Source organism: Perca flavescens, chromosome 1 (assembly GCF_004354835.1).
Source record: "Perca flavescens isolate YP-PL-M2 chromosome 1, PFLA_1.0, whole genome shotgun sequence".
In the NCBI taxonomy this organism is placed as follows: domain Eukaryota; kingdom Metazoa; phylum Chordata; class Actinopteri; order Perciformes; family Percidae; genus Perca; species Perca flavescens.
In genome coordinates, this window is record NC_041331.1 from 19,665,515 (window position 1) to 19,689,989 (window position 24,475).

Here is a 24,475-nt window from a genome sequence, read left to right on the forward strand (position 1 = left end):
AAATCCCCTGTGACATAATGAAAACCGTTCTGACTTTGCCAGAAAATGGTGTGTTTATCTGGAACCCCCATCGTCCAGAGGAAAAAGATGATTGAGAAATTTGGTTTTAAGGGCTTTTAATGCAGACTTGGTGTTCACCATTGGGTTTCAAAAGTCACCTAATATATTGAAAATAAACAGATGCCTAAACAAACCCATTAAAAAATATAAAATAGGATGCAAAATGGTTAGCCGTTATGTAACGCTATTTGCAGTAACTCAGATAAAAACATACAAAACCCACTGGCATGGTCCTTTAAAGTAAAAGTTTCTGAATACAAAGAAAAACACACTTCATGCTTAACTCTCTAGTTGGCTATCATTTCACACACACACACACACACACACACACACACACACACACACACACACACACACACACACACACACACACACACACACACACACACACACACACACACACACACACACACACACACACACACACACACACACACACACACACACACACACACACACACACACACACACACACACACACACACACACACACACACACACACACACACACACACACACACACACACACACACAATTGAAATGAACTAAAATCTACTTTCAAATAAAACTTGTTTTTCCTTACATCCTAGAAGACATGCATATACGCAAAATACATCAATTTGAATAATATTTGTATTATATACCTATTGCATTTTAATATCTTTTTTATGTTACGTGTGTATGTACATTACTTATGACACTGTGTACAAATGCAACATTCTGAATGCTGCGGAGACACGTCTAATACTGCGTGAACATTTCACAATGAAATCTAAACATCCTCCCGCTGCCCACAACTGCATCCATAACATTAGTGAGGTCTTTAAAGATGAAGTTTGTCAAATGTGCTGCTCAGGTAACTGCAGTATAAAATGAGTGGCCAACAGGTAAGCAAAAGCCCAGAAAATGTGTTTGTGGCTTCCTATTAGCTGACAAATCACTGACGATCCTGCATACAGTGCACGGACACATCAAACTGCAGATATGAGCTTTATAACCACATTTGACACCAAAAGGCTGATGGGTGAAATGATTGCAAGCAGCTGAGTGTTGACTGACGCTACTGATTCTGCAGCCTTGCATTGGTTTTTATCCCATCATTAAAAAAAAAAAAAAAAAAAAAAAAAAAAAAAGGTAAGGTACATGTAGAAAGGCACCTCAATATTGTTTTGTGTTCTGTGTACACGTGTCGGAGCCTAAAAAGACAGACAAGACTAATAATGTTAACTTTATCAACCCGGCCTGGCTGGAACAATCAAAAAACAAAGAAAGAAAAGATATCAAGTTGGGTCTCCCTTTTAACCCAGGGATCAGGCAGACTGAGTGCCCCTCGTATGTCCGAACATCGTGCAGAAGCAAGTCCTCCTGTCTTCTCATTGAAGCATTATCAAACAGCCAGTTGGGAGTTTTTCTGCTGTCGATTCTTTCGATAAGCGAGTAGATGGAGTCAGTTTATTTCTCTTTAAAAGACTTGGGATGCATCCCTGGTCTCCACACTGTCCCTTTTACACAATATTTACACGAGAGAATGAGGTTAGCTATGTGATATGGAGTCCAGACAGCTGAGGATGAGTGGGGATGTGAAAGCCTCCAAATGTGTAGATGACACCAAAGTAAAAGGACAACACCCAACTAAGAAAGCACCGAGCTACAGTATTAACAAGCCTTGGCAATAGTTTGGAGCATTTTATAAATTTAAACTGAATTATTTGTTGTTTTTCTGTTGGTGGCATTCAAATTATCTGTCGGGCCACGTGGTCTGCAGAGCTATAGTGTTCCACAAGACATTTAAAAAGACAAACGTGATCCCTTTTTGCCTTATAAAGTGTTGAGTGCCGCGAACCATTTACACAGCGTTATCCTTCATTTTGGTGTCCACCTACTTCTAAATTTGAAAACCGAGATGCATAGACCATGTGTGACCCTGAGGGACATGATATCAAAAGGTATCATGTAATGGACCATGTATGGCCATGCTGCTCATGCATGCATGTGTGTCTGTGCCTAGAAGAGAGTGTAATCTGCGGGGTACATGACCGGTAGCCAGTTCTCACTGAAGGTGGCGCAGTGTATCCATCGGAGGTGTCGCATAAGCTGCAAAATAAAGAATAAAAAAACGGAAGTTATTCCAAGGGAGCAGGGCAGACATCAAGCTAGCATTTGTTCAATTACAATAATTTTTTTTTAAATATTCTACTACTCTACTTGGAGAGTATGCAGCCAAACATATCTAGTATACATCTTATTTATGTTGAACCGATATCAGCCGTCACTGCTCTCATACCTGGATGCAGTTCTTCATGTTGTCTTTGCTGGGCTTCTCCTCCACCATCTTCGAAGCGTACTTTAAGGCTCGGCCGTACATCTTGTTCACAAGAGCGTGTTTGTATGAAAACATCAACACCTGAGCCGAAAGGACAGAAGACAAAGAAAATATATTAGCTTAACATTTATTGAATTAAAACAAAGTAGTGAGCTTTATAGGGACATATAGTACATCCACCCAAATTCACATTTTCTTTTCAGGGGAGAAACCACAGGACAGCACATTGTTTTAGGTGTTTTTAGGTTACTTCAGATAGCGTGGTCCTTATGACTGATTATACAATGCTAGAAAACTGAGGAAACAAAATCACAGGTAAGGGGATGAGAACAAATGAGAAGTCCGGTGACATTCTTCATTTTGTGTTCGATCTTTTCATGGGATTTGTTGACCAAAAGAAAAAAAAAAATAGAATATTGCCAGCTGTCCATTACAATGGAACAACTTTGGCCTTTCCTTAATTATTATTTGTTTTTTAAACGTTTTGCTTACCTTGGAGTCAGTTAGCTCTGCCCACTTCTGCACCTCCCAAAACGTATCAGTCAGTGCTTGAACCACGCTGTGCATGGTGTCGTCAGAACTGCTGGCCACTTGTTCCCCAACCTGCTCTTCTGCCGCTGCTTGTCCTGCGGAGACAGCAGCGGCGCCATCCTGCGGCGCCGGGGGCAGCAGGAGTTGGTCGGCCAGACTGCAACCCTTCCTGCACAGAGCGTCCAGCAGAGACGACTTCTGCTTCTCCATGTCACTGAAACACAGACGTTAAAGACAGAATTAAGGCCTCAAGGTTGTTGGGATAATCTACTCAGGGTTTCCCCACGGTGTTTAACAGCAGAGGTGGGCCACCTCTACCTGAAACAAAGACCATGTCGGCTGACCTAAATAAATCCATACACTTTTATGAAATTAAAAGTGAAGCTTTAGGGAAAAAGAGCACAGGCACTATTTCACACAGCACTCTAGTGCGTAGTTTCTGTCTCCCCCATGAGGAATTCAAAGTAATGACGCAGTTGCTTGTGACAAAGGAGGACACGGAGGATTAAAAAAGCTGCTTATATAAATATTTAAAAAATGGCTTTGTAATCAACTCATTTGGCAATGGCTTGAATGTAACAGACGTTTATTTTTATTAAAAAAACACTCAAGCTTTAAAGCCAGACTATGTCACTTTTGTAGTGCAACAGTAGCAAAAATAGGAGTCACACAGTCAGTAAACTAACTCACTAATGTCAGTTACACGGCGATATATATTACAAGTTTTTTCAAATAATAATTGAATATTTAATGCTCAATTGCAGCCTGTAAAATAATATGTACTACACTACTCAGGCTTATGCATTGTCGATGGCTTTACAAGCATATGGTTGTTGTTATACATTCTGTCCACTAGAGGGGCTTCCAACATTAGCCTGGCCTTGAGGGGACCTGCACGCAACTTTGTTTACATTCATTTTCCACCACTCACACAGCGACAAACACAAATCAGAGAACTCTGTAATGAAAAATTATCAACAAGTGTAGTGAAGCGGCTCTGTTGTGAAGGCTAATGTTGCTCGGTTAGCACAATGACATTGTGTTAGAAAGCACAGCTGAAACGTTTTGTCATAAACTAGTTAGCTAGGTAAGTAACAAACAATGCTAACGGCATTAATAACTAAGCCAAACGGTGCGGTCACTACTGTTTTAGTGATTTATAAGCAACCTGTTTCTTGCAGATTGTTACTGAGAATACAGCTATTAGAAGGTAATATATGAAGTAGAAGCTAATTGACAGCTAACATTACCTTTAGTACCTTAACTGCGACGAAGTTAGAAAACAAGAACAAGCTAACTTATGTTAACATAAGCACTTTGGCTTGATGGAAGTCGATTTTAAAGTCACGATAAAACTATTTCCCGTCCTTACAATTTCCAGCCGCAGCCTGTCACTCCCCGTGTACTAATGTTACTCAGTACGTAACGTTAGCTCCATAATGTTGTACTAACGGTATCTTAGACCTCACAATGCATTGTGTTTCTCACTCCCGCCAAGTTATTTTTCATAAGACGTGACACACGCAGGTAGGCCAAGGCGAGAAGAGGGAGATTAGCTAACGTTAGCCAACACATTTATAAAAAAAAAAGTCACATTCGAATAGTAATTTCAGCATTTTAATAGTATAGATTTTTTTACTATTCGATTTATATTCAAATTTTGGCATTTGTTCCAACAGCCCTACCATGCCAATCGTAGTATGAGGATTTATTACCGTATTGTCTTAATGGATCTATTTAATATATGTATGGTTTGTGATGATAGACGCTTGATCTGCTGCCACTTGCTCACCCCCCCCCGCTCCAAGGGACCACAATGGAAATAAGCCACAGGGCTTTATTGTGTTATCCTGACTTTGTTTTGTTTTTAATGTATGGTGCATAGTGCTTAGTGTGTGTTTATTAATTATGAATTCAACTTTTCCTCTGAGAGACAAAGAATGTGTTCTTTCCTTTTTCAAAAGCTACACAGTGGCGCTTTATTGAGTGCAGTTGTTGTGTAGGCTTACCACCTCAGCTGAACAAGTTCCTGCTACTGTATCTATCAGTTCATGTTATATGCTTGTTTAGGAAAAATCTAACTGTATATTGTAATATTGGTAAATATCACAAGTCTGTAATGTTCGATACATTCAACAATTTATTTTTTCATGGGGTGCTGTAATTCACTTTTTGTGTGGTTAACCCACTATTCTCCTGCTGTTTCCCCCTGCTACCACCAACTGAGTTTGAGTTGATGAAGGATTCTAAAGATGTTCATATTTCTACTATTAATACTAATGTGCGTGTGCGTGGAGACATACGTCTTGATAGATGCGGCATCAGGCCGAGGGTCTGTCTTCAACGTGAGGTAAACAGCCAGGGCCGTCTGGTCGATGTGGGAGATGACGATGTCGGCGGCCGTTTCCACCTCCCTCAGACGTTTTACACGCTCCTGAACACAAACAGGAGGAGGAGAAATGACTGTGAACAGAGATAATTGCGTAGTTTAGAATCCAACTTGTGGTAGAAAAATAATGAAATGCTCCTGGGATTGAATTCCGTTCAAGCTTCCTCCATTACCCCTTTTCTCTTGCTGGTGTGTACCGTTACCTTTTCGGAGTCCAGCTGGTGCAGTCTTTGCACATGCAGTGGGAGGTAATCGGCGTAGCTCTCCCTCAGTTCATCATAGATGGAGCTGGAGTCTAACCTGAACGGCAAAAAGACAACATGACACGTGGTTAAATGAGAAGAAAAAAAAAAAAAAAAAAAAAAAGGAACAACAAGTAATGTGTTGCTGAACAAAGCAGAAGAGCTACTGTGCACACTTTGTCATCCACTGAATCTTTAGGTCTCTCATAGCTTCGGCAAACTCCTCCTTCACGTCTTTCTCTTTGTCTCCTTCCTTGTCCTTGTCCTTCTCCTTCCCTCCATTTTTTGTTTTGTTGGGAGCAGGAATTAAGTGGTAGACGACTGGAACAATATCCTGTATGAACACACAAAAAAATAGTTTAGTCAAAAAAATAACTGACACGTTCAATAAAAACCCATGACCTCTTTCACTACTCTGAATCAGAATCCCAAATTCTCCCCCTCTTCCTAACAATGCCATGTCCTTTGACTCCTTCTGGTTATCCCTTTTTAAATCAGTTAAGAAAAATGCTTTTTAATACCCAGTTATAAAAGCTTGAAACAGTGCTCATTATCAATTGATGTTGAAATTCAGAGATATATATATATATATATATATATATATATATATATATATATATATATATATATATATATATAGGCAATTTTTACTGACCACGGAACACTTTAACTACTCTATATCAAAATAAATACATATTATGGCTAGCCTATTGCATATTTCAATACAGCAATAATGGCATGCTTTGACATAATTAATGAAGATATAACAAATCCCATCTTAAGGTAAGGAAGAAGCCAATTCCTAGTGGCAGGAGAGCAGTGGACGCTCTGTTGTACAGTGTTTCTAGCTCATCCAGTACCTTTTTAAACTTCCCTTGTCGTTTTGCAGAGGCCTGCCCCTGGTGGTCAGAATAACACACAGTGAGGAAGAGACAACACAAACAAAAACCAAAAAGGATTCTCTCTTTCTTCATGTTTTTTTTTTTTTTTTATTATTATCTTTCATCCTCGCTCAGAGACTCAGTCTAATCCACCTACCTGTCTCACTTCAATAATTGCTACAGTGGTAAACAGTGGTGTAATCCTTGTTGCTGACAAGCTCCGATTTCTATCTTGTGCTCACATCTAACAAATCTGATCGACGAGTTTTTCCTACTTCTGCCACAAGGGTTAAGCACTGCATCTTCACTCAGAACTGAAAGCTACAGGAAATCAATAGGATGTGGCTTCACAGTGAATCTTTGACTTGAAGATACAAACAATTCTTGCGTGTGCGAGACAAACAAACAGATCTTCAGCAATGCAATGTGAAACAATATAGTAAAAAAAATTTGTAAATGGGTGCTTAAGTTTGACAGGAACATCTTTGCATTGGAGCCACGGAGTCAGGCAAGTTCAGCCAAAGACAAACATGACACATGTGAGATGACATATATGGCGCTTTTCCATTACATGGTACCTACTCGCCTCGCCTCTACTCGCCTTTTTTGGTTTTCCATTACGAAAAAAAGTCCCTGGTACCTGCTAACAGGTGGTAGCATACAAGTGGCGTGATGGTTATACTTGTGCGCTGGTGTGTGTGTCGAGTTGCTGTGTGTGTGTGTGTGTGTGTGTGTGTGTGTGTGTGTGTGTGTGTGTGTGTGGCTGGTGAGCGAGGGAGAAGCGAGAGTGCCGGCGATTAGCTCCGCAGCGAGTAGTGACTCTAGAGTCATATAGTGAGAGAAACAAAGTGTCTCCCCTGGTCTTTCTGACCACGGTGGGAAACCTGGAGCAGGAAAAGTTAACTCTCTCTTTGATTTCATGTTGTTTACGGAGAAGGAGAACCAGGAAATGAGTCGGGAGAAATGCAACGCTACCAAGCCACGCCCCCGGCAGTCCCTATGACGACCAGCCACGCTGAGGCGGTACTAAAATCTGCAATGGAAAAGGAACGCACAGTGCGCCGAGTCGAGGCGAGTAGAGCAGGTACCATGTAATGGAAAAACTCCAATAGAGGAGCGCCTGCAGCCCATGGAGATAGTGAGAATAAGCTCCAGAAATCAAAGCAATCACAATTCAAAGTGAATATAACATTATTTAAAGAAATATTTGACTTAAACCAATTTTGGTTTTTTTCTGTACACGCACCTCTGAGTGGGCTCAATAGAAAGTAGTAATGTTTGAACGGTTTGACAGTGATAGAAGTTTGGAAACAGTGGAAACATTGTGCAGCATAATGTAGAACAAAAAGACAACAGTAACAATGCAGAAACACATAAAATTAGATTATGAATGAATCCATTGCCTCAGTGCATGTTGGGACGGTTCTCAACACACCTACCTCATACCACAATCACATGGTCAGCACTCATCATATGAATGCTGCTCATGGTTTCACATCTCCACTAAATTTGCCTTTATTTCCAAATTAGAGTGCACCGTTACCCAAGATAACTTCATCCAGGATTTACAAATCAATCCTAAAAATGCTTTCATAGAACCAAATTAGCTGGATGAGAAATAAATGATTAGTTTAGCCTGATTGAGGTTAGCCGGAGAAAGTTAAGCTAAGCAGGAGACAAGGAGGATCGAGGGTAACAACAAATATGTCCACTCACTGCTTTCTTGCCATACTCGCTCTTGGGGACAACCAGAGAGCCTGAAAGATAGCATCCTGGACTCGTGCCCTTTGGGATCCTGAAAATAAAAAAAAAAAAAAAAAAAAAAATGGGAGAAACAAAGGGAGAAAGTAATAGGGAGAACAAAGACAAGGACATTAAACTAAATTAGATCACAATAATAATATAATGAATACTGATGGCAGCATCAAAGAAAGAAATCAGGAAATGAATGCAATACATTGCAGAATATTGCAATATGTTGAAAATCGCAATAATATCGTATCATGACACAAGTATTGTGATAATATTGTATTGCGGGGCTTCTGGTGATTCCCACCCCTAATCTACAGTTGTCACCGTCACTGCCCGATGTGAGTCGAGTGCAAATTTGAGTTGCGCATGCCTCACTTTGCGACAAGTAGCCTCCAAGATGCGAATGGCTTTTTTTTTTTTTTTTTTTTTTAGTTAACGCACAGTCTATGAGCTGACGTTAGCAATCAAACAATCATAGCTAAAACGTTTTTGAAATGATTACCATCTTCTGTTGCTGCTGGCTACAAGTTAGCATTCAAACACAACAAAGGTTGTCACCTGAATGGCGTTTTGAGCTAACATTAGCAATCTAACAATCATTGATAGCTAAAACGTTTTTGAAATGATTACCATCTTCTGTTATTGTATGTAAAGAGAAACGTTTATTATTTTATGGATTTCACAAATTTCAGTAAGACATGTTATGCCGTAAACCGTTTAAATCTGAGCTTGCGCGACTCACATCTGCACTCGACTCACATCGGGCACTGACAGTCACAGCTGCTTCTATCTCAGTGCTTTGGTGTCATGGAGGACTGCGAATATGTCCTGGGAGTAAATTATTTCTGTAAAGGTCTCTGCTGTTCTGTGCACCACTCAAGTTCAGCGGACTGATTCTTAAGAAAGTTAGCCTCTTTAAAATATAGATAGGTTCTTTAAAATAAAGTTCCTTCTATAAGATCATACAATACAAATGAAAAGTCCCCCGCCAAATGGACTCACTTGTCGTCGGGCAGGGCTGTGACGTAGAAGGGCTGTGTGGCGCCTGGGCACAAGGTGACAGAGTTTGCTTTCTTCTTGGCCATGAGGGCAGCACGGTGGGACTCGTAGACATCTAGACTGAGTGTGGTGGACAGACGGTGAGAAACCACAAACGGTAGGTCCTTAAGGCGCTCCAGCTCACTGGACTGCTCGTGGCGGACCTGCAGACGCACGGTGTAGTCCCCCTTTTCCAGCTTCAGAGAATACTGCAGAAGTGAAAAAGACAGAGGGGGGATGCGTTAGCTCAAGGCGTGCACACCAGGAACTTATCATTCTTATCCACAATCCTACCTTCTGAAAAATCTAGAGAGCTACAGATATGAGTGAACATGTAACGTGGCTAAGCATACCTGGTGTGGGTAGGCATCCCCTGAGCCCAGTAGTCTCTTGTTCTGATCAAACAGCATCCAGAGCTGACTGTCAAACTCAGACTCATAGAGCAGCTCACACAGCATGGGACAGCTGGGGGTGACCTCTCCACTCTTAGGCTGAGGACAGAGAGAGAAAAAAAAAAAAAAAGGGTTATACACACAGAAAACAAACTAAACAAAGAAAAATGTATCATAGAAAGTGCTGATGGTGTTGGCGGTACCTGGTGAAAGCTATAGGTGAGCACAATCTCGTAGATTTGTCTGTTGTTAGGCAGAACATCCCTCAGTCCCAGGGCTTTTATCTTTGAATTTAACGGCCTAGAACAACAACATCAAGAAGGATGAAACAATGAACTGCACTGTATACTATACTGTCTGTGTGTGTGTGTGTGTGTGTGTGTGTGTGTGTGTGTGTGTGTGTGTGTGTGTGTGTGTGTGTGTGTGTGTGTGAATAGTTACCTGAGAGGCTGAACCCAAGACTTGAGGGTGATAGTGGGGGACACCTCCTCGTATCTCAGAGGCGACGACACATCAAAACTCGTCACTCCCTCTGAGGCATGCTGGGCAGAGACAAGTATGAGTTACAAAACGGGTCTGGGTTGTAGCTTACTTGCCAGTGTTGCTAATCTGTAAGTCCATTCTCTTCTTACTATGTGCAGGGGTGAAGGGGAAGTGTTGAGTCCGTGGAACGAGATGCTGTAGTCCACGGTCACGTCACCCAGGCTCGCCCACCAGCGGGCAATGCACAGCTCTACTATCCTTCCTGACTGGAGAGGAGACAAAAAAACAAAACATGCAGAAATGAGTCCACCGTTATGTCATTTTTAGATGTATGCATCTACGAAACGAAGGGACTTCCATTCCAGGGACTTGGGACTCTGATACATACACAGATTTACACAAAATCCCAGTCAAATAAGCGTACATTATACATGAAATATACATACCAGCACAGGGAAAGCCTCGGTTAGTGAGCCTCTTTCCAACAGTGAGGAGAACTTGTAGAATTCATTAGCTCTGTATGCCTTCTGTTTGACCAGGTGCACCGCGTGGAGAACAAACTTTGATGACACATCACCCGAATGAGAGGTCAGTGTGATCTCTGCAGGAGAGAGAGACGGGGACAGAGAAGTGAGAGACAGCAGAAGGAGGAAAAGAGAGAATGTAGATGATGACAAGAAGAGGAAAAAGATTTAAACATTAAAAGCCACATTTTGATTATGCACATCTATCTCTACTTAGAAAAAAAACAAAGTAATTTCAAGTGACATCTCTTACTACTGACTTGTGGGTTATTTGACAATTAGGATGGATTTAAAAATGTTCCCCCATGCTATATAATCACACTCGTTATCAACAACAAATCTAATGTGACAGCTTGACTCTCAGTCACCAAGGCAGGAGGAGCGTGGGAGGAACAACCCACGCAGACACAGAGGGACGCAGCACATAAATCTTTTTAAATGCAAGAAATAAGGTGCAAAAATTGGTTCTGAAGAACAGGTACGGGTAAGCGTTGAGCCCTCCGGAGAAACCACTTAGCAAATAAGTAAGGCTTTAAACTATATAATAATATACTTTACTAAAACTGAATGTTAGATCAAACAGAAATGGAGGAACACGCTGTACTGTAATGTATCATATTATTACTTAATGAATCAAAACAGCACAAAATGCCACTGACCTGCCCAGGAGGCTCCCTGAGGAACAGTGATGAAGTGGCGTCTGATCTGGCCTGGTCTGAAGTGGACGTCTGTGAAACTCACCTCGTGGTTACGACTATCTGTCACTCTGTCAGATGAAAGAAAGAAAGAAAGAAAGAAAGAGAGCGGTCAGACACACACAAAACTCTTGCTAGAAGAAAGACACAAAAAATAAAATACTGAAATGATATAGGAACTTACTTGGTGGGGATTATAACCGTGATTGGGACTCTGAACAGGGGGCCACAGCTAAGTGCTGCTGTATCATAGCCACACACCTAAAAACAAAACAAAAAAAAAGGGCATGCGTTCAAAGTGACCACATTAACACTGATGGACTCAGAAACAAAGTCTTTGCATCCTACTCTCTTTCCTATCCCTACCTCTGTGTAGTGCACTCCCTCTCTCAGTCCCACAGGATCAACGCGGACATTCACATGACGACACTGGTTCATCAGCTCGAGATGGGAGGGGCACTGGACCCACGGGGCGGCACATGTGAGCGCCAAGTGTAGCTGCAAGGAGATTCGCTCAGAGTTTTCTGTGGGGGGACGATGATGATAGAAGAAGACCGATGATGTAAAAGATGAAAACACTTGTCCACACTAAACTAAAAGGCTTTGGGATGGGAGGATTCTGCTACCAAGTATGAACAGTACCAGTGTTCTCCGGGAAGATGGGTTCAATTCCTACTCCGTGATCCGAGGATGCAAGAATGTGGGCTGGGTCCCTGAGGTAGATGCCTTTTTGTGATCCCACAGTTACCGAGAAACCTAGGTGGCTTGTGGGTAAAGAGGCGTGTTGAGTGAGGTAGTCTAATGCCTTGTCCACCTGAGAGGAAGAAAGGGAGTGGATTACTGGATGACACACAGACACATGTAACTAAATAGCAAAAATACTCACAATAAAAATGAAAGAACATGCTAAAACCGCTACAAGAGACAGAAGAGTTACCTGCATTATTCCATGGCCCTGTGCAAACACCTCAATGTCATCAACCTTCAGAGCAGTGTGCTCCAGCGCTCTCCTCACCGCAGGAACAGAGGGACGGATCCCGCTCTGTTTCAATCCTTTTATCACACACACAAAAAAAAAAAAACTAGCATCAGATTTGCATTTGTGCCCACTTCCATACATGTAATATATTCCCACATCTAGTATCAGTCTGTGACACTGGACCCACCTGAGAGGATTAGTGCGATGCCACCACAGGCATTAGGGGATGACATGGATGTGCCGTTCATCAGCTGGGTACCACGAAGAGTCCAGTTGGGTACAGATGCAATAGCCCCGCCAGGCGCACTGATGCTAACACCCAGGGCCCCGTCTGTACTGGGGCCCCTGGATGACCAGGTGTACTGGTTGGGTGGCAGCTTCTCCCTCAGGGAATACTCTGCTACCATCATGTCTGGAGTCACATATGCTCCAACTCCTAAGAAGAGAAGGGAGCAGGAATTATGGAGACGTGTAACGATCGATCGACTAATGTCACTATGACCCACCAAATATTCCTAAAGCTGTTGGGTTTATATCTGTCCCGCTGTGAATAATAATAAAAATAGATAAACTATACAGCCATCTGAACTTACACAATTAAATTATTCATTCAGCAATAGGCTACAATATCAACTGTAGCACGTGTCTGTTAATGACCCAGTGTGATCTTGGCTACATACATCAGTTTTCCAGAAAATGTAAATGTTAGAACAGTGTGTACAAACATACTAAAATGATTTTTGTTCTTTTGCTTTTCATTCAGTCTGAGGGCGTAGACTTGATTAATAAACCTTAATAAATAACTGATTGGAGGTTTAATAACAATCCTCATGTCATCAGTGAGAGTACCTATGACACTGCTGGTGGTTCCCCCCGGGCAGCCGACCGTGGAGAGGCACGGGCCGTTGTTTCCCGCACTTGAAACAAATATGACATTGTGCTTCTGCACAGCCTCTGTGATCACCTCACAAATCCTCCTGAAAGAGAAATTGACATAAATCGGTGACCGTGTGTAACCCAAAACAAACATCCACACCTCCTGTTGCATTACTTACCCCGAATTGGGCCAGTGGGTGGCTTCCCCATAGCTATAGTTAACCAGGTCACACTTGTAGTTGATGACTTCAATCATCTTTGAGTGACAAGAGAGAGAGAAAAAAAATTAAAGGGTGGGGAAAAAAAAATAGGAAAGAAAAGGGTAGGCAAACTGCTGATCTATATTTGTCTCGGCAATATACCGCTCGGATGAGTCCTGTGCCTGTTTCCATGGTGCTGAGGCGGGTGTCTCCAATCTTCAGAGCCAGGATTTGGGCCCCGGGAGCTACACCATTGCGCTCGGGTTCCTCTGGGAAGTAACCTGCCGCGATGCTTGCCACGTGTGTCCCATGAGCGCCTTTAAAAAAAAAAAAGCACACAAGCAAGTTAGACTGGAAAATACACGGTGGACTCCGACACATTATGCAGCCTTAACTGGTGAACCTGCCATAACCTGCTGTTAGGCTGAATATATGTTTGTGTTAACGGACTGAATATATGAAGGCTTCCTTTAAGAGGAGATGAATGCTTTGGGATAGCTCACCTCCACTGGTGACGATGCAGAGTGTGTTTCCCTCATCATAAATACTAACAGAGTAGTTAAGCATCTCAGCATTTCCTAACGTGGCATACTCTTGTGTTTCTCTGTAGGAGCTCAGCACAGTGCACTGGGACAGCTCTCCACTCTCTAAAGTGTCGACTACAGCCCTAGAGAGACAGTAACAGACAATGGGAAGGATAAATATACCATGGGTAAACAGTTGTAGATGGCAAAATGAAAAAAGAAAAAAAACACGTGTTAAGAGGAAAAAAGTTGGGATGGCTTGCCTCCATGTGACACCGTCGTGCCAAAGCACACAGTCATATACAGGACCAGGATCGCTGTACTTCTTTTCTAGTGATGCCAACAGCTCGGACTGACTCTGCAGCTCTTCTTTTTGCAACTTCTCCATCTGGAGGATACATGCGAGAGTGACAGTAGAGAGAATCCAGATTAGGAAACACCACATTACTGTGACTTGCAACTGCATGCCAACACTGACGAGTTCACAAAGAACTCCAGTTTGTAGGTCTGACCTGTGAGGGTGATGGGTGAGAGAGTTCAAACTCTTCTGTCTTGCGAGAGACCTCAGCTAGTGCTGCTCTGTGTGGTGGGTCCCACAGCTTCTCCTTTCGCTCTTTCTAGTAGACAATAACAACAAAAGGTATCTTAAAAAGACCCACAGAGGATGGCAAGCCAATATATTTTCATTCATTGGATCTACGGGATTCTGACAATAAACATTCTCAGTTTTACTACTCTGGCATAAATCTATACTAAGTAGTAACAATGCAATGGAGAGAGGCTATCTGTGCACAACAGGGCTGTTGGAACGAATTCCGAAAGTCGAATATAATTCAAATAGTTAAAACAAAAACAAACAAAAAAACAATACTATATGTATTATTATATATTTTTTTTTCAATAAATGTTGGCTAACGTTAGCTAATTTCCCTCTTCTCACCTTGGCCTACCCCGCACGTGAAAACAAAATGCTTTTGTCACGTCACGTCTGATGAACAATAACTTAGCGGGAGTGAGAAACACAAGGCATTTGTGAGGTCTTAAGATCACGGAGCTGACGTTAGCGTTATGTACCGAGTAACGTTAGTACAGTGGGAATGAAGGGTGGGAAATAGTTTTAACATGACTTTAACATCACCACCCACCGAGCACCGTTAGCCTTTACAATACACTTGTTAGATAAGGTTTCATTCTCTGTTGATTTGTGTTTGTTGCGGTGTGCTCGTGGTGGAAAATGAATGTTAACAAAGTTGCATGCAATGCGCCATGAAGTGCGTCCCTTTGGAAGTCCCTCTAGTGGAACAACAACCACATGCTTATAGTGGCATTGCCAATGAATATCCTGAGTAATGTAGTACATATTAATAACAGGCTGCATTTGAGCATTAAATATTTGAATATCATTTGATTATTAAAAAAAGAACAGATGAAATTCGAATGGTATTACAGAGGAAGATGACAGCTCTAGTGCACAACCAAAGTGTTGCAAAAATCAAACCCATGACAGAGCTAGTACAGCGGTCATATGTCCTCCTACCTGTATTCTTTCTTTGAGAGCCTTAGGGAAGAACTCATAGCCATTTTTAACTCCAATGCGATACTTCCCTGATGGATTGACCCAAGCAGGAGGGATCTGGAAGACATAAAAAGACAGTGTGTGACAAATATGAAGAAAATTACATGAATATTTAAGATAATACTTATGTGGCAGCTGTTATTCAGTTTTTACTGACCTTAAGTGTTCTACCAGAGAGGCCAGTGATTGTCCCATCTTTAGGTTCTGCCACTGTGGTCATGTTCACGTCACCGCTGCCTGTTGTATCGATGATGTCGACGATCTTTGGCTTTCCCTCAGTTGTGACCTTAGGAAGCATTAATGGAAGAAAGCAATCAGTAATCAATTAGGAAATTCAGACTAACAGGGATGCATAGTACATAGTAACTTATCCAGATGAGGGAGGGCTGTGGACATTTTTTACTTAAATCTGAGTCATGTTCAAACCATCCTGAATAGTGAATAAACTTCCAGTGCCTTGCAACAGCATTGCGAATAGAGAGAATATAAAATAAAAACATGCTAAAATAGACTGAGGTATAAAATACAAGTAAAAAAATTACAGTGCAGTGTACAAAATGAACAATTAGCCTACTTGATTGATTGTCAAACAGAAAAGTCTTCAGCCTTGATTTAAGAGAGTTGCAGCAAACCTGCAGTTTTCTGGGAGTTTGATCCAGATAGATTGTGCATAAGAACTGAACGCTGTTTCTCCATGTTTAGTTCTGACTCTGGGACCAGAAAGCAGACCTGTCCCAGATGACCTGAGAGGCCTGGATGGTTCATAATAATGTAGCAAATATCCAAAATGTACACTACCGGTCAAAAGTTTGGGGTCACTTAGAAATCTCCCTTCCAGACAGAATACCACCTGAGATCAGTTGCATTGTTTTTTTAACCAGGGCAGCAGTTTTCAGATTACATTATGTGCTTACATAATTGCAAAAGGGTTCTCGACTGTTGTAGACAGAAGTGGCTGATCTTTAATGCAATATCTACATTGCCCATTATCAGCAACCATTCATCCAATGTTCCAAAGGCACATTCTGTTTACTAATCTGATAACATTTTAAAAAGCTACCTGAGAAAACGTTGGAGAACCCCTTTGCAATTATGTAAGCACGTAATGTAATCTGAAAACTGCTGCCCTGGTTAAAAAAAACAATGCAACTGATCTCAGCTGGTATTCTGTCTATAATGGAGTGGAATGAACATTTCTAAGTGACCCCAAACTTTTGACCGGTAGTGTATTAGGCCCTAAAGCATTCAGTGATTTAAAAACCAACAGTAATAGGTTCATTTTGAAATCAATTCTTTGAGAGACAGGGAGCCAGACCTGTAAAGACCTCAGAACTGGAGTGATGTGATCCACTTTCTTGGTCTTACTGAGGACTTGAGCAGGAGCATTCTGAATCAGCTGCAGCTGTCATTTTTTAGGGAGACCTGTAACACTGTTGCAGTAGTCGAGTCTACTGACTAAATGCAAGGACAAGTTTTTCCGAATCCTGCTGAGACACAAGTTCTTCGACCTCTGATATTCTCAAAGTGATAGTAGGGTCAGTATCTTTAAATAATGACTTAATGTCTCAAAATAACGACTTAGTATTTTAAAATAATGATAGTATATCAAAATAATACGCAACGTTCTCAAAATAATTATCTCAAATAATGATATAGTATCTCAAATAATGAGTGTATCTCAAAATAATGACTTAGTATATCAAATAATGATATAATCTCAAAATAAGACATTTTCTCAAATATACTGTAATTAACTATTTTTATTATATCTCATTATTTTGAGAAAGTTGCTCAATATTTTGAGATACTAAGTCATTATTTCGAGATACTGGATCTTTTCATCACATTTGCGGAAATATGGAAATATTTCCATAACTTTGTAGTGGTCTAAATGTGGCGATTGAAATTCAGGTCTGAGTCATGACTACACCAAACTGTCTGGCTACAGATTATCTATGGGCATATATGTATGAACATTGACAGTTGCTTATCAATTTACCTAGCTAATACTGTTTAACGTTAGTGAGCTAAGCTAGACTCCAGTGTGACTTTGCAGTAAACGTGTAGTTACGGCTCATTAACCGACATCTAACCGATCGATTGTTTTTGCTACTTACAAATCTGGTCGCAACAGCCAACTCGTATTCACACTGACAGGACAAATTAAAATCACGGAGGAGTTTGAAGGAAAGCTGAAGCGGACGAATTATGCTGTTAGCTGCCAGGCTAACAGGTTAGCAGGTATGCCCAATTAGCCAACGTTACTGCTAATGTTAGTAGTTACTTGTAAGTTAGCTAGTCTAGCACCGAAACACAATTCGACACAAGGAGGAAATGCTTGCTATCAATGGCTTTGTGTTGATTTGGTTGTCATAAAAGCTATGAAGTTAATTGTCATAGTTGTGTTTATCAATCGGTGCTAGCCATCTGGCTAGCAGTTGCCGTTGGGTGACTGTATGAGTCGGGCCTTAGCTTTGCTAGCTTGCACCAGTTAGCTCGTAGCTAACGTGAGGCAGCCGGTCAGCTTTACCTGCATGCCGGGAGCCCCGGGATCCACGCCGGTGTCAAGGATAGCGATGAGCACTCCTCGGCCATCGTGCTCGGGGAACCTGGTGAGAAAAGACGCGGCGCCGGTTTCTTTCTTGGGGAGCAGCCCGTGAAAGGGGAACGGTTCTTCGGTAGAATGAGCAGCCATGATCAGAAGCGACAATGAAAACAAAGCAACGAAATGGGGAAGAGAGCAACACCACGGTGGGAGAGACGGGGAGGAGAGCTGTTAAAGGGGCAGGGCCAGCCACAGCGCTCTACTGGAAACTTTATTCAGCAGGCCTTTTAACATTATGTCGCTTAATGTTTGAGCTAACTTTACCCTTATATAGTATCCCATTATTTTTGATGATCATACATGCATGGGCGTAAATGTTTTCTATTTGAATCCCTTTTTCTACACAAACGGGATAGTAAAAAGTGGGCCTGTTCCCAGTGGAAATTACACCCTAGTGTACATGTAATGTTGTACCCAAGGCTCGCTTATCTCAAAATAAAAGTCTGGACCCTAAGTTGTATAGGTCCCAGCAGGCCCCAGGTTCACCATGTGCCAGTTGATTTATGGTAATTTGATTAAAATGAAATTTGTTTTGATATAAGGACCATGTGAACACTTTATACAACACAAACTGAAACAACAGAGGACTTAAGGACGTAATGCATTTGATCAGAGTTAGGGGCCATGTCACTATTATGAGTGTACTGTAATTTGCATGCCGTTTTATCGATAATTATCATATGAGCTGTCTGCTGTCTTTGAAATCAAGAACAAAATAACTTAGATTGGAGATGTAATATGCAGTGTTTGGGCTCAGGAATGGAATGTTATTTCACATTATTGATAATGCACATAAAAAGCCCTACATGCAACACACCCATAGTATGCACACCCACAGGTGATTTTATTGACTGACTGATTAGATGTCCTCTCAGGAGTGTGTCAGCCTGTACAAAAAGTAGTTGATAGAAATCTTCATCACTCTACCGTTATCTTTGCATCACTTTGCATTCTCAGCTCTAATATTTAGACTCCACAAATTCCGAAAATTCTTGGGTTGCGCAAAGCTGTCTAGTTCTTGACTAATAAAGGTATGGCTGATATTCTATAGATTCTGGGTAAATTACGAATTTTTTTCTCTCGAAATTACTAAAAACGTGGCTGACTGAGCAACTGTGTCAAAGTGCTCAGCTCAGCTACTCCAGCAGCCTTCTGGAAGAATAAAAGGACAAGAGTGTAACAATACAAAAAAACACACAGTAATATACCACCTCAACTAAGTGCAGAACTGAGATGCTTTTGCTCAATACTTCCGCTGTAAATGTCCAACCAGTCACTGCACTCTAAAAACTCTCTATTCCTTTAACTCTTTAGAACATTGTTTTAAGGACCCCCTCGAAAATGAGATGATCCATCTCAAGGGGTTATCCTATTAATAAATACTTCTACATTGTTAGAAAACTGCAAATCATGAGTCATGTTTTCCTTAGGCTTCCTTTTAGGCTTAAACTAATATTAGCCTTTAATTATGTGAAACTGTATAACTTGCATTAGACCAGTCTAAGAGGAAAAAGAAGACTGGCATAAGACTACAGGCCTAAAATATTCCCTCCACCCTGTAAATCTTGTAGCTGGTTCATTTCACATCCAATAAGTGGGCACTAGGTGGTGCTGTAATACTGATAGTTGTGTCACTGCTGCAGTCAAACTTTGTTCTCTTGGCTGACCATACTAAACGGAAGTCATTAATTGCAAAGTTTGGCAGTGCTGCTACTACAATTCAATTTTGTACCATATTAAGGGGCAACATAATGGAATCTGATGTCTACAGATTTACCTTTTAAACAAGTCTTCATGCAAACATCCATCCTTTGAAGAATAGCTGCTTGCACCAATCACAATGCACTTTACACTGCACTGTGCACTTACAATGTACCTTACGTTTGATTCTGTTAAGTTAAATCTTGTATGCCCTTTTTTCATGCATTACATATCCTCCATGAAGTGAGATGATTCTTAACCTCTTAGGCTCATAACAGACTCCGAGCTATCTGGATAATAAAGCAAGCAAACATAAACAGAGATGTTTTCTTAGTGTCAGGAAGGTTTACATTTTTGAGATACAGATTTATCTCCTAAACAGCGATGTGTAGTTTGCTGGTTTGGGGCTTAACCTGGTGGCCCTGAGCAATTTCTTAGTTTACCTCTGTGTCCGGTCAACTCTTCTTAGTAAACATGTTTGTTCACTTCGTACTTTCTATTATTATCTAAACAACAGATCACTTCTCACTCCATATTTTAATGGTTAGGATTAGGATAACATAGGATAAAATAAATAAACTGATAAAATATAAATGTTTAATCTCAATCAGAGACTGTGGGAGGTGAACAAAAGGTTGTGTTTGGATAAATGTTTGGATTTCTGGTTTAACTGAAAGGATGGAGAAATGACTATCAGCATATCTGCATGTGTTGCTCATTAGTTTCTCTGTAACCCCACTACTAGCCTACAGCATGATTTCAGCTTTTTGTATGTTTATTTTCTACAGATGCCGTGTTGAGAATGGAGGAAGGTGGAAACAGTCAATTTAAAAATAACAAATCTGATCAACATGGAGGTTCAGCTTATGTAAATTGGGTATATTTTTAGATAAAGTTGCCGTGGTGTTATTTCCACATACCAAATCACATGCATTGTCTAAGATTTGATTCATATACTAGTCATTTGTTTTTTTTCTACATAATACCAGGATTAACTTTGCACATGTCAATCGCCATCTGTTCAACTCAGTACTCACTGTCTATTTCACATTGACTTACATATACCATATCCATACACATTTGTACACTCTATGTTACGGTGTGTGCTTGTACTTACGAAGAAAAAAAACAAGCAGCCGTGGTTGGGAGGGTTAGTTGTAAGTGTGCAGTTATTTTAATTGTGCCAATGCTGCTCTGGTGGCTAGCTTGTGCATAATAAAACAACAGTGAGCATCCTTTGACTAATCTGTTTAGGGTCAGCATCTGCCTTCTCTTCCTCCTTTCTGTCAGTGGCTCTGTATTGTCACGCATACATGAACATATGCACACACTTCCACAGACACTTTTCAGGAATTTCCCCAGTGTGGGATTAATAAAGTCTATCTTTAATCCCACGCCCACACTTGGGACACATATTTTGATATTACTTGTTTCCTTTTTTGCTCGAGATAAGTTAGACCTCCAAAATATGAGGCTTTTTTTTTCTGTTTCTCTGTCTTATACCATTAACACTCGCACACATACAGTTACACACACAGGCTTGTGGCTTACCACAGGGCGTAGCCACTTTAGCTAAACTGAAATAAATGCACGTCATAAACGTCTTTAAAGTATTATTTCCCTATGTGATGCCATGCATACAGCAGTTACAAAAGACTGTATTCGCTTCCCCCCGTTTTTTTTTGTTGCAGATATGATACTACTTTGGTTGTTATGTATTGATAGTGGCAACCGTTGACTCTTGCATTGTACTCTTATATTACGGTGATTTGACTGATCTGTGCATCAGTGATCTGTGCATGCAAAGTTAAAAGTCAAGAGGAGAGTCCTCAGTTTACCTGCTGGGCTAAATCAACTTTAAATGAAGTTAGAGCCCAAATCACTCTTCCATATTGCCACATGCTGCACAAACATGCAGCTGACAGGATGTGGCCAACATAAAGGACCTTTACTATTGCTGTTTTCCCCTTTGCTAAGTTTTTCTTAATAAATAAACTTGTCTTGAGAGGTTATTCAACATTGGTAATACCATGATTATTATAGACGGAAGTAGTTGCAGAGTTTTAGAGGAGATAGTCAAACACAAACCATGTTGTTAACTGTGTCACTGATAAGAACGCACAGACACAATATGCACATTCAGTCAGTGGTGGAAAAAGTACTGAGATACTCGAGTCAAGTCAAATACAAGTCAAATTCATTCATTGAAAAATCTATGTATACAAAATAAATTACCAAAAGTAAAAGCGCTCATTATGCAAAATTGCCCATGATAGATTCCAATATGTATAATATTATGGGATTATACTGTAATTATTGATGCATCAATGTGTAGTAAGCTTCATTATTGTTGCAGCTGCTAAATGCGGGGCTACTTTCAACTATTTTTACATACATATATACATATATATACAGTTGGGTAGTTTATTCTATAATAATGCATCATAACATATTTGTTAATTATGTTTGTATTCAGTTTCTTAACTTAAGTAAAAGTACCAATGCAACAATGTGAAGGATCAATACAAGCATGTAACAAGCATTTAAATACCCACCTAAGTACAGAAGTATTAACAGCGGGATTGACTTTCAAAAGTCAAACTACTCGTTCTGCAGGAAAATGGCCCTTGTGAGTGTTATACTATTAAATATGACATTATTTGATGCATCAATGTGTAAGCAGCATTTAACTATTGTAGCTTGTCAAGTATTTTATATACACTACCGGTCAAAAGTTTGGGGTCATTTAGAAATTTCCATTCCACTCCATTCCAGACACAATACCTGCTGAGATCAGTTGTATTGTTTTTTTTAACCAGGGCAGCAGTTTTCAGATTACATTATTTGCTTACATAATTGCAAAAGGGTTCTCGACTGTTGTAGAAAGAAGTGGCTGAAGAAACACTTGAAATTCATGCTTTTTGGTCTAAACGTCATACCCAAATTAAAAGTGGTACAGCTCCCATATACTTTGACACTCAGGGGTGTGCCTGATATCATTGGAAAGGTGATTGATGTGGGTTTGTTTGTGTATTTGAGAAGTGTTGTATTTTGTAGTTTTTTGGCTTTTTTATTTGCACTTTTCAAATAGAAATAAAAAACGCACAGACATATTTGTAGAAAAGAATTCATATAAAATCCATTTTTGAGTCTTTTAGCTTCTGAATTTTTTTCTGTAGTAAGCTGAGACGTGGCTAATGCTGTGTTGTCTGTCACCTGTCAGATGTGTTTACAGCAGTGTATTTTAATAATTTTACAGATTTATAACTTGGACAGAAATAAAAAATCTCCATTCTAGCCTCTGTAACTCTGATTCAGTAAGGCCTAGAATCACCCTGACACAACTTGAGTGTTTCCTTTCCAATGATATCAGGCACACCCCTAAGTGTCAAAGTATATGGGAGCTGTACCACTTTTAATTTGGGTATGACGTTTAGACCAAAAAGCATGAATTTCAAGCATTTCTTCAGCCACTTCTGTCTACAACAGTCGAGAACCATTTTGCAATTATGTAAGCACATAATGTAATCTGAAAACTGCTGCCCTGATTAAAAAAACAATGCAACTGATCTCTGCTGATATTCTGTCTGGAATGGAAATTTCTAAGTGACCCCAAACTTTTGACCGGTAGTGTACATTTAGGTATTAGTCCAGTGGCTCCCAATCTAGGGGTCAGGCCCATTGATGTATCAGGCCCCTTTCAAAGATAAGAGTTTGTGATATGGTTAATGGGAGAGAAAAAAAAAAAAATTCAGTTCTGCTACACACATCTGTGTTGATTTTTTGGACCTTCCTCTCTAATCTTTACTGTTTTATTTACTGTGAAATATTGGATAGTTTTACCTCTTGAGAACTTGAATAAAGGAAACCACGTGAGAGTGGTGTATGGGGATGTCTCTTTGGTGTAACTGCTAACAACTCATAGACATCTGAAATGTGTCACACGAGGCCCCAACTGGACACTGCTTTTTAGTAAGTGGTCACAAGCCAAAAAAGATTGGGAAAACAGCATTGAACTAAAGTACATCCTCAAAATTAAAGTAAGTGTTGTTAGTTACTTTCCACCATTGGTGATCCAAATCTAGAAAAAGTAACTAGAAACTGAAGCTGTCAAATAATGCAGTGGAGTGAAAAAAGTAGAATATTTCCCTCTAGAATGACTGAAGTATAAGTACAAGTAGCATCAAATATAAATGTACTTGAGTAAATTTACTTGATTACTTTCAACGACTGCATTCAGTTAGCTTTGGGGAATGGTAGGGTTGTTGCAGTGTGGAGATTGTCATTTCTCCCCTTGAGGAGGGTCTAACATGCTGACGGTAGCGATGAGATATATATCTTAATTAGATTTAGAGCTGTTCTAAAGGAGTCACAGCTAATCCCAACACTTTAGCTGGCAGCAGAAGCACTGCAGCTAACCGTCTTTTCTGGTAAAGAGACTGTCCAACTGTGGTCTTTTAGTCCCACATCTCTGCTGTGTTGGGCTCGGCCAGCTGGGCTTGTAGAGCGCCCCAGACGAGAGTGAGGCTATTTTGAGGAACGTGTTCACGGTGATCTCAGAGGCGTGGTCCAATAGGCTGGTCGTGTGGACTGATGATGACCCTTTGTCTTTCACCTGAACGGATGGTAAACCCTTTCCAGACATCATCCCTCCCACTGAGCAGGCCAGCACCTTGTTCTTTCTTCCATCTGTTAAATTTGACC

The 24,475-nt window shown here is 40.6% G+C and overlaps 1 protein-coding gene across 2 annotated transcripts; it reads right to left on the bottom strand.

Moving 5' to 3' along the window:
- Positions 1-572: 572 nt before the first annotated feature.
- tpp2 (tripeptidyl peptidase 2) lies at positions 573-18,247 on the bottom strand. Of its 2 annotated transcripts, XM_028580219.1 has the most exons (29): positions 17,996-18,247; positions 15,623-15,751; positions 15,427-15,522; positions 14,402-14,506; positions 14,153-14,277; positions 13,869-14,032; positions 13,528-13,682; positions 13,345-13,421; positions 13,139-13,266; positions 12,477-12,725; positions 12,248-12,363; positions 11,953-12,124; positions 11,677-11,834; positions 11,495-11,571; positions 11,275-11,381; positions 10,538-10,692; positions 10,241-10,357; positions 10,050-10,150; positions 9,812-9,908; positions 9,570-9,707; positions 9,181-9,425; positions 8,143-8,221; positions 6,406-6,444; positions 5,722-5,879; positions 5,507-5,603; positions 5,218-5,348; positions 2,876-3,128; positions 2,345-2,464; positions 573-2,154 (listed from the first exon to the last, which is right to left on the bottom strand). In XM_028580219.1, the coding sequence occupies exons 1-29, from the start codon at positions 18,158-18,160 to the stop codon at positions 2,065-2,067; spliced, it is 3,843 nt and encodes a 1,280-aa protein (XP_028436020.1). In that variant the 5' UTR covers positions 18,161-18,247; the 3' UTR covers positions 573-2,064. The 2 variants fall into 2 exon arrangements, with proteins under 2 accessions (XP_028436020.1, XP_028436029.1); XM_028580228.1 differs by lacking the exon at positions 6,406-6,444.
- Positions 18,248-24,475: the final 6,228 nt, after the last annotated feature.

Bases quoted from the DNA above. Each gene is read 5' to 3' on its own strand.
- tpp2 (XM_028580219.1), bottom strand. From the start codon at position 18,160: ATGGCTGCTCATTCTACCGAAGAACCGTTCCCCTTTCACGGGCTGCTC. The intron at 14,507-15,426 runs GTAGGAGGACAT...ATTGTCTACTAG, and splicing joins CTCTCAAAGAAAGAATACAG to AAAGAGCGAAAGGAGAAGCT. The intron at 5,604-5,721 runs GTGTGCACAGTA...TTTGCCGTTCAG, and splicing joins AAGATTCAGTGGATGACAAA to GTTAGACTCCAGCTCCATCT.